Source organism: Chionomys nivalis, chromosome 7, assembly GCF_950005125.1.
Source record: "Chionomys nivalis chromosome 7, mChiNiv1.1, whole genome shotgun sequence".
NCBI classification, from domain to species: Eukaryota; Metazoa; Chordata; class Mammalia; order Rodentia; family Cricetidae; genus Chionomys; species Chionomys nivalis.
Genome location: NC_080092.1, coordinates 50,897,190 through 50,906,366, shown reverse-complemented (window position 1 = coordinate 50,906,366; position 9,177 = coordinate 50,897,190). Strand labels below are relative to the sequence as shown.

The following is a 9,177-nucleotide window of genomic DNA, read 5'->3' as shown; positions in this document are numbered from 1 at the left end:
GCCTGTGGAATGTCCAGAGCCATGGTCTGCTCCTGGGATGAGGATGCCTAATCCTAGAGCTGCATTCCAGGATAAGGTAGTTGGGGGTGGGGTGGGGAGAGGCTGCACCGGGGGAGGGGCAGGAAAGAGGGCTATAAGGGCCGCAGCCGTGCGGGGCGGGAACCAGCCAGGCCATGGCGGAGGTCCCGGGAGCCCAACGCTCGGTTCTTGCTGGCGGCCCAGAGCCCCGGGATCCCCTGGACTGCTGGGCCTGTGCAGTGCTAGTAACGGCTCAGAATCTGTTGGTGGCTGTCTTCAATCTTCTCCTGCTGGCATTAGTCCTGGGGACCATCTTGCTACCCGCTGTCACCATGTTGGGCTTCGGCTTTCTCTGCCACTCTCAGGTAAGCATGGGCCCCAAGGGGTATGCGTGTGTGGTGATGGTAATGGAGTGTCTGAGCTACAACTTCCCGACCTGGGATGTTTCACTCGGGCAGAGTGTGACCCAGTGGGCCAGAGTCTGACGTCTCTTATCTGCACAGTTCCTGCGCTCCCAGGCACCCCCTTGCACCGCCCATCTGCGGGACCCAGGCTTCACCGCCCTGTTGGTCACTGGATTCCTGCTGCTGGTACCGCTGCTTGTGCTTGCCTTGGCCACCTATCGCCGCCTCTGCCTGCGTCTCCGCCTGGCCGACTGCCTAGTACCCTACAGCCGTGCCCTCTACAGGCGCCGGCGCATCCCACAGCCGAAGCAAATCCCGGCCTCACCAGGGTCCCGGGCTGTTCCCACACCGGGAAAGGTCTGGGTTTGAGGTGCGTTGAGTCAAGAATTCTGTCGATTGTCCTCCTCCTGGACGCGGAAGGAGTTGAAACAAGCTCAGGGGTATTCTGCCTTGTCCTGCTCCTTACCATTGCCCGAGTCAGGTTCTAGTATCCCTTTAATGGAACATCACCACCTGTGGATCCAATGCTGGCGAAAATTCCCATGCCCCAGAACATCTCACTTGAATCCTGAACGTTTGGGCTGGACCCTGCACATCTTCTCTCTCTCCCCTAGCGGAAATAGGAGAGCTGAACTTTGTGCCTTCCTTAGCTGGTGCAGCTCCTCTAATATTTACGGGACTGAGGGACAACGCTGGAGAAGGAACCATCACAAATAATAAAGAATTTATGAAATAAACGTGCTCTGTGAATACAGGGGTGGCTTATATACAGTCGTCCTTGCCCAGGGCTCAGGAGTAGGAAACAAATCCCTGAGACTACAAATGGGCAGACCAGAGCATCCTCCAGCATCCTGCCTTTCCTTATCGCCTTAGTCCGTTCTTCCTGGTTAGACCCCAGAGTTCTGACCCTGACCCCAAAGCTACTTCTCCATTAATAGCGCGGAGGGGGCCTTGCTTCAGCTGCCTACCCAGCTCCCCTTGGGGACCCGAGCCCGTTCTCTGACCCCAGCTTAAAGGAACTAAGTGTTGCCAGGCCGGGGTGGGAAACAATGGGTCTTCCGGAGCAGGATGACACCCCCTCCCGCTACAATCTGAAGCAGCAGCGTGGGAGGGAAGATGGAGGGGCCCACCCTAGGGCTTGTTGCCTTAAAACTCTTGAGGGAGATCTTGGTACTCCCTGGACATTAGGTTGAGAGGGCGGGATGAGGAAGCCCCTGAACTTAGATAAACCTCTAAGGGTTATCGCTGCCCTGACATCGGACCTACACACAGACACGGGCCACTTTGGTCATAGGGTTTAATGGTCTCAAAGAGAAGTGCGATTGTGGTCAGAGATACGGGGCCCCCGCCAGGCTCTCCCTTTGGACTTCAATAGAAACGATGTGATGTCCTGGTACCATGGCCAGACCCAGCACACGGGGTTCTCCCGCAGAAAATGAATCTGGAAAAAAAGGTCAGAGCATCATAACGGCAGGCAAGCATCGGTCTCGCCCCGGAATACGAGGGGTGCATTAAGGCCCGCAAGAGAAAGCCTTGCGGTGAGTTTACGCCGCATTCCCGAGGAGGTGTGTATTCCCTGGACACTAACCAGACGGCTTGAGGAACTCCTGCGCAGAGCCCAGGATGACATTACAGTCGCGATCGGTGCACAGGAAGCAGCCGACTAGTGTCCTTCCATCTGTCATACGAATGCGCATGGTCTTGTTGAGCAATGCCTCTAGTTGCTGACGGGCACGCGCCGCCGGTGAGTCCTCCTGTTCCCCGTCAGAGTCCTGCTAGGGCAGGACACGAATTCAGGCGCGCACACGCTCGGCTGCACGCCCGTAGAACCACAGCTCCCAGCAGCCCCCGGGCTTCAGGTGGTTCCGCGTGGGCTGCTGGGAACTGCAGTTCTCTTTTCTGTCCTTTCCACCCCGTTCCCTTCCCCGCCCGATGTCGCGGCCCGACTGCTCCTCCAGAACCCGCGCCCACGCTAACCCCGGCGCTGGAGCTGCTCTGACGCCGACTGCAACAGCCATTCTCCTCTCGTAGCAGCATGGTTGGCCCAGCTCCGGCCATTGGCCCTAGGACCTCCTCTGGGCCTTAAACTTCCCAAGAGCGTTTTGGGTCGGGTATTCAGATCTCGCGAGTGCTCCCAAGCTCTTCCTTTTCGTGAGATCACAACTCCTCGGCCGTCTCCTGGTCCGCCACTCCAGAGATCTCGCGAGATTTTATTTCAGTCCGGGCTTATAACCGCCTACTAGGCTATTCAAGAATATCGCGAGAACGTTACCTGAAATTTCTTAACCATCCTTTAGAAATGTCTGAAATTTGAAAAGCCTCTAGTCTGGTCTCCGCACCATCTAAGTAACTTATGTAGCCTAGACTCCGATACCAATCAGATCTTCATGTTCTCTAAGAAACTCAACAACATGCTCGGTGCCGGATCAAGAATATGTTTCCGGTGAACACGGGTATCCCAAACCCCGCCCTGCTGACGCAGGGTTTAACCTCAGTGGACGGTGGCCGGAAAAGGACAATGGTTTCCATGTTAGCGACAAACGCACTCCAGGCAGCTCTCTAACCTGATAGTTGTGAGACGGCTGAGGAGCGAGGAAGTAGTCAGAGAAAGCTGCTGCCCCTTATAGAACAGGAGCCATGCCGCGCCGGGGCCTCGTGGCCGGGCCAGACTTTGACTATTTTAACCGTCGGTACTTCACGCCGTCGGAAGTAGCGGAACACAACCAGCCCGAAGACCTGTGGGTGTCTTACCTGGGATATGTGTACAATCTAACGCCGCTTGCACAGGAGTTTAAAGGTAAGGGGTACACGTGAGGGAAGAGCAGGGGAGCCGGTTTTGGCGCTTAGGTGACCGGCCTTTGACGGCCGCTGTTCCTTTTCAGGGAACCTATTGCTGAAACCCATCCTGGAAGTTGCAGGCCAGGACATTAGCCACTGGTTTGATCCGAAGACCAGAGACGTAAGTTCTGTTGGAATGTGGGGTTGGTGGAAGCGGCGCTGGAGAGCGCGGGGGGTGGGGGGGGGTAGGAGAGGGACGGCGGGAATAACCAGAACCCGACATAGTGACTGCTCCTATCCTCCTCTCTAAACCCTCGCTTTTTAAAGATTCGCAAGCACATAGATCCGCTGACTGGTTGCTTGAGATACCGCACCCCGCGGGGCCGTTTCGTGCACGTCCCACCTCCTTTGCCTCGTTCAGACTGGGCTAATGATTTCGGGAAGCCCTGGTGGAAGGGGTCGAATTACCAGGTGGGGCGACTGTCTGCCAAGACCCGGAACATCCGTATCATCAACACTCTTACGTCGCAGGAGCACACACTGCAGGTGAGACCTGGTGCTGGGGACAGGCTAAGTGGGAAACAGAAATCATTTCTGGAAGCTGTGTTTGCTTCCTCTCACATCACCGTGACAGAGGAAAGCAAATGACCCAGTTCCCAGGGCTGGCAATTCGAGGAGTGTGTTTGGATTACAGCTCCCACAGTTTCCTTCATAGGTCTAGGCCAGCATCTTAGTGATGGTGGGCCTTCGAAGGGCAGGTATGCTGTTACAGACAGCAGTTGGACTTTTAGTCTACTCGGTCACCAGTGAGGGACACTGGCTTTGACTCTATTGAGTCATTTGTTTGTTAGAAGTGATAGGACTCTGGTGTCTTGGTTGTATGCTGGAGCTTCAACTTTGATTCTCTGGGACTATGGGGTGTCTGAAGGGTGCTATCTGCTAATGGAGGCACTCTGATCCAAGCTATCTCATTTTGGGGGACTGACTCACTTCTGGTATTCTCTCTAGTTTCCTTAGAGCACATCCTAAAGGAGCTAGGCATAAAGGCCTTCTCCTGGCCTTTGGAGAGTATGTGTTATGTACCATACAGAATTCTAGAGGTGAATACTTCTGTGTTCTTTAGGTGGGGGCTCTGGAATCAATGTGGGAAATCCTACACCGCTATCTCCCCTATAATGCACATGCTGCCAGCTACACATGGAAATATGATGGGAAGAATCTGAACATGGATCATACCCTGGAAGAGAATGGGATCCGGGATGAAGAAGACGAGTTTGACTATCTTAATATGGATGGCACACTTCACACACCTGCAATACTGCTCTACTTCAATGATGACCTCACAGAGCTATAGGAAAGGAGATGCGTGTGCATGGAACTCAAGACATGTTTGAGTTTGCCTCTTTCTGTGCCTTGAGAAAAAGAGGTTTGGGTCTGTGAGGCCTGGGCCTAGACCTCTGTTGCCCTCTGGGAACTGGCCTGTGGTTCTTCCTGAAATGTAAGAGCCCTTATCCCTAGTTCCTCTATGATTTGCTCAGAGAATATTGGTGGGAGGAATACTAGAGGAGAATTAATCCTTAGAAATGATAGGAGGAGAGCCACGGTCTCTCAGTTTGGAATGTGCAGAGGAGGTGGAGCTCAGGCAGAACCGACTGTGGTTGCTGTGGTTGATTCCCTTCCTAAAGGTGGTTAGCAGTTGACAGCACAGGAAAAGTGAATCGCTGTCAGTTCATTCAGGATAGAAATTATGCTGAGAGTTTTATGCTTTTTAATACAGCTATCTTAGAAGGTGAATACTGGTAATGCTATTTCCTTAGTTTAGAAGGTTCAGGAGCACAAAACCACATTAGTAACTGAAGAGCCACAGTGAGAATCCAGGCCTGCCCAACTTTGAAAGTCAGGCTCTTTTCTGTGTAAAGGGGTATTCTCAGCAGCCTCACTTAATGCTAACATTTCTAATGGCTGCTCTCAACCTGTGTGTTTGAAATGTGAGCTTGTCCTATGATTGCTGCACAATGGGGAAATGTAGCCTATTGTGTAGTCAGCATTAACTCTGAAGGGAGTTGACTAGCAGAGAACTCTAGGGATAGAGGCAGGGAGGCCGAATTTCAGCCAGGCATTAGCTACTGAGGCTGCTTCTTTGTTAATATTATAGCACTTTCTGGCTGTCCGGGGCAACAAGATAGATATTTACTGACTCCAGGAGAAACCAGAATGGAGGAACGGCCCGTAGATCAGAACATTGTAGTGAGGGGTCCAAAGGGGAGCACGTTTCCCCTTTCCTTTCACATTAACACAGGGCAAGGAAGAGAAGGTTGACTTTGTAAGACGATGAGGGGGCTTGATGGTATCAGAGAGATGAGAGCTAAGGGAGGCAGACAACTCTCCTGGTGACTGGCTAGATTTGGTTCCCTTTATCCCTAGCAGGTGAGGGGAATTAGGAATAACTGATAAATTGAACCAGGCACGGTGGCTTTAATCCTAGCACTGGGGAGGCAGAGGCAGGCAGATCTCTATGAGTTTAAGGCCAGACTGATCTACAGAGTTAGTTCTAGGACAGCCAGAGCTGTTACACAGTAAAACCATTTCCAAAACAACAACAACAACAAAAAAAAAAAAACAAGCAAAAAAAATACGAGATGAGTGGACTTCCCCACAGCAGTGAGCAAAAGTGAGCCTCTTCCCAGGCTCGGCCTCAGGTTCCAGTGGAGGGTGATGTGACCTCCATGAGACCCTGGGTGGGTGCAGTGTTTTCTGAGAGGGTGACTGTGGGAAGCATGAACAGGGTGGGACCAACCCTGTTGATTTCAATGGTTTCTGAATCTACTGATGCTGAGGACTTTCACATAGTCCCCTGCAATCTAAAAATTCATACTCTGTTTGGATCAATCAGTTACAATGTTTAGTCAGCTCTGAACTGATATTTGTGTATTCTTGTTTGTTCTTTTAAGTCCTAAACTATTGGAGAACCATAGCCATGTTGCTTCACCCATGGCATCCTCAGGGCATGCACATCTGGGATGCAGTCATTTTGCCCAAACTTGTCTCTTCCAGAGCATCCTACTCCTACTTTTACCTGGGATGGGCTCTCACGCTCTAGCCACCTTCCTACTTCAGAACTTGTTAGAAACATGCTCCTTTCCCTGTATGTTCAAGCTCTCATCAATTCTGTCCCTAAAATCTTTGGAATCTGTTCTTTTGTCTAATAACCATCTTTATTTGTCTCAATTGCTAGGGAACTTCTAGCTTTCCATTGCCGCCTCGGCCTTCACAAACCTAAACATCTGACTTTCTGCCTCAGATCTTCAGGGTGGTTCTCACACTTTTGGAATAAAGCTCTAAATTCAAGAAGCCTTGCATAAATCAGGCCTGCCTTCCTTGCACATGTCATCCTTAGCAGCCCTTTGTCCCATGTTCTGCACACCCTGGGTGGCCTGATCATGAAGTTTCTTCTTGCAGCGGTCAACACAAACTGTTATCAGTTCACCACTGCATGCCTCTGCTTTCCACCTTGATTATCCTAAACATTCCTTCCCTTTGCTTTTTTGATCCCACCCCTCGCGAGTTGTTTTCTTAGCACTATGCATTTTTCAGTATTCTTATTACCACTATGAAACGATGTAGAATGGATGCAAATGACTGGCAGAAACCCCATTCACTGCTGTATTCTCACTACTGAGTACATAAGCTGCTACTCAATAAATGTGACCAGATGAGCTCAGATCTGAGGAATCCATCTGTCTGTGATAACTAGTGATGTGACATTGGGTCCTGAAGGCAAAGTAGGACTAAGATAGTAGGATGCCGGCCCTGTGCTTCAGTCTCCACCCTTTCACCAGACAAGACTCACAATGACTGCAGACTCTGGCACGGAGATAGTTGGGGTTAGTCCACTTGTGATTTCCCCTATGGCCACCAGGTGGCTCTAATGACTAAGGAGTCAGGGAAGGAGAGAGGCGCTGTAAAACCCAACTTCAAAGAAGTTAGTATTGAGTCAGGACTATGGTAATGGACACATGCACCTTTAAGGCAGAGCAGACAGATCTCTGGGAGTTCGAGGCCAGCCTGATTTACAGAGCGAATTCCAGGACAGCCAAGGGCTGTTACACAGAAAAACCCTGTCACAAAAAAATAAAAATACGACAGGCCGTGGTGGCACACGCCTTTAATCCCAGCACTTGGGAGGCCGAGGTAGGTTTATCTATGTGATTTCGAGGCCAGCCTGGTCTACAGTGAGTTTCTGGACAGCCAGGGTGGTTTTGCAGAAAAAAACCTATCTTGAAAAAAATAAATAATAAAAATAAAGGGAGTTACTAATGGGGCAGATGACTCAGTGGTTAAGAACACTGCTCTTCTAGAGGACCAGGATTCCATTCCTAGCACCCACCTGGCGGCTAACAACCACCCGTCACTCCGGTGTCTAGATCTAGGAATCTGACATCTGTCTGCTTCAGCCCTGCACACGTGGTGTAGGCACACACAGAGATCTCCAAAGGTCGTTTATGGGATGAGATGAGCAGTGGACTTGAGTCGGTGTGTGTAGGGCTTGGGATGTAGTTCAGTGGTGCAGCATTTGTAGGGGTGGGTGTTATGCAGTGAGGTGTAGAGTGTCGGAATGAGGAGAACATCACATCCTGTTTTGTGATGTGGCTAGATCTAGTCCCCTTTAACCCTCACAGGGGAGGAGAATAGAGAGGAAGTGGACTCCCCTGCCAGTGGAGGGTAAAGTGACCTCCATGAGACACTGGGCTGGGCTGAAGTACTGAGTAGGCAGCCTTTGGGATTATCTCACTATGCAATCCAGGCTGGCATCAAACTCCCAACCCTTCTGTCTCAGCCTCCTGAGTGCTTGGATTGCAGGAGTGTACCAGTGTGTCCAGTGTCTTAGGTCTCTACTGCTGTGATAAGCACTGACCACAGGCAGCCTGGGGAGGAAAGGGTGCATTTCAGCTGACAGCTGGAGTCCATCATGAAGGGAAGCCAGGGCAGGAACTCAGGGCTAGAAACTGGGGGTGGAGGTGGGAACTAAAGCAGAGGCCATGGAGGAGCGCTGCTTACTGGCATTTTCCTCATGGCTTGTTAGCCTTTTTTTTTCTTTTTTTCTTTTTTTTTCTGCATGACAAGGTTTCTCTGTAGCCCCAGTTGTCCTGGAACTCGCTTTGTAAACGAAGCTGGCCTCAAACTCACGAGATCTGCCTGCTTCTGCCTCCCAAATGTTGGGATTAAAGGCGTGCACCTCTACCACCTGCAAGCCAGCTTTTTTATACTACTCAGGACCACTGTCCCAGGTCCCACTCCCAGTGAACTGGGGCCTCCAACATCAATTATTCATTACAAAATGTCCTACGGACTTGCCTATGGCATTCTCTAAACTCAGGCTCCTCTCCCTCAGTAATTCTAGCTTGTGTCAAGATGACAAAAACAAGACAGAACACCCAGCTAGGCGTTTCTGTGGCACTAGAGGTACCCTAGAAACGATGGTGCAAAGTGAGGGAAGACCATTAAAGTGGCAATCGGGATAAGGTAGACAGGTGAGCTGTATTCACTTATTAATACTTGTTACTTATTTTGTTAGAGGCTTTCCAGTAGCTGCTTTCTTTTTCTAGGAGAACAAGATATTTGACATGAGGCACATGTGACTAATGCTTCAAGCTAAGATCTAGAAAGCAAACAGAACACAGGTGCAGGGTACAAGCCCTTTTGTGGTGACTGATTTTGTGTGTGTGGAAGGAGGTGGGGGTGAAAGACGGAATGTGAAGAGTGGCTGACCTCAGTAAACTACAGCAGCTTCAAAGGACTCACCTGGGAGTTTTCTACGAACTGGTTGTCATGAACTTCACTGGGGATAACAAGCATATATTCCTTGTAGGTAAGATATCAACTATTGTATAGAAGGGTTCTACCTCGTGACAAATCACCTGGACCTCTTGAAACTTTCTAAATACGTGTGTGTGTGTAATTTCTGTCAGATTCTCAG

General features: G+C 50.6%; 3 protein-coding genes across 3 annotated transcripts; 2 read left to right on the top strand and 1 right to left on the bottom strand.

Annotated features, from left to right (window-relative positions):
• The first annotated feature begins 167 nt into the window (after window positions 1-167).
• Window positions 168-1,166, top strand: Tmem88 (transmembrane protein 88). Its single transcript, XM_057775699.1, has 2 exons — window positions 168-383; window positions 522-1,166. Exons 1-2 carry the CDS (start codon window positions 174-176, stop codon window positions 789-791), a joined length of 480 nt encoding a protein of 159 aa, XP_057631682.1. The 5' UTR covers window positions 168-173; the 3' UTR covers window positions 792-1,166.
• Window positions 1,167-1,612: 446 nt separating this feature from the next.
• Window positions 1,613-2,630, bottom strand: Naa38 (N-alpha-acetyltransferase 38, NatC auxiliary subunit). The gene is made up of 3 exons (XM_057775700.1): window positions 2,400-2,630; window positions 2,011-2,194; window positions 1,613-1,863 (listed from the first exon to the last, which is right to left on the bottom strand). The coding sequence occupies exons 1-3, from the start codon at window positions 2,478-2,480 to the stop codon at window positions 1,751-1,753; spliced, it is 378 nt and encodes a 125-aa protein (XP_057631683.1). The 5' UTR covers window positions 2,481-2,630; the 3' UTR covers window positions 1,613-1,750.
• Window positions 2,631-2,858: 228 nt separating this feature from the next.
• LOC130877985 (cytochrome b5 domain-containing protein 1) lies at window positions 2,859-6,923 on the top strand. The gene is made up of 4 exons (XM_057775698.1): window positions 2,859-3,219; window positions 3,305-3,381; window positions 3,528-3,746; window positions 4,324-6,923. The coding sequence occupies exons 1-4, from the start codon at window positions 3,060-3,062 to the stop codon at window positions 4,552-4,554; spliced, it is 687 nt and encodes a 228-aa protein (XP_057631681.1). The 5' UTR covers window positions 2,859-3,059; the 3' UTR covers window positions 4,555-6,923.
• Window positions 6,924-9,177: the final 2,254 nt, after the last annotated feature.

Excerpts from the sequence above, each read along its gene's own strand:
- Naa38 (XM_057775700.1), bottom strand. The coding sequence starts at position 2,480 with ATGGCCGGAGCTGGGCCAACCATGCTGCTACGAGAGGAGAATGGCTGT. Across the intron at positions 2,195-2,399 it reads AGAGCAGCTCCAGCGCCGGG|GACTCTGACGGGGAACAGGA; the intron begins GTTAGCGTGGGC and ends CTGCCCTAGCAG. Across the intron at positions 1,864-2,010 it reads GGAGTTCCTCAAGCCGTCTG|ATTCATTTTCTGCGGGAGAA; the intron begins GTTAGTGTCCAG and ends CTTTTTTTCCAG.
- LOC130877985 (XM_057775698.1), top strand. The coding sequence starts at position 3,060 with ATGCCGCGCCGGGGCCTCGTGGCCGGGCCAGACTTTGACTATTTTAAC. Across the intron at positions 3,220-3,304 it reads GCTTGCACAGGAGTTTAAAG|GGAACCTATTGCTGAAACCC; the intron begins GTAAGGGGTACA and ends GTTCCTTTTCAG. Across the intron at positions 3,382-3,527 it reads TTGATCCGAAGACCAGAGAC|ATTCGCAAGCACATAGATCC; the intron begins GTAAGTTCTGTT and ends CGCTTTTTAAAG.
- Tmem88 (XM_057775699.1), top strand. The coding sequence starts at position 174 with ATGGCGGAGGTCCCGGGAGCCCAACGCTCGGTTCTTGCTGGCGGCCCA. Across the intron at positions 384-521 it reads GCTTTCTCTGCCACTCTCAG|TTCCTGCGCTCCCAGGCACC; the intron begins GTAAGCATGGGC and ends TTATCTGCACAG.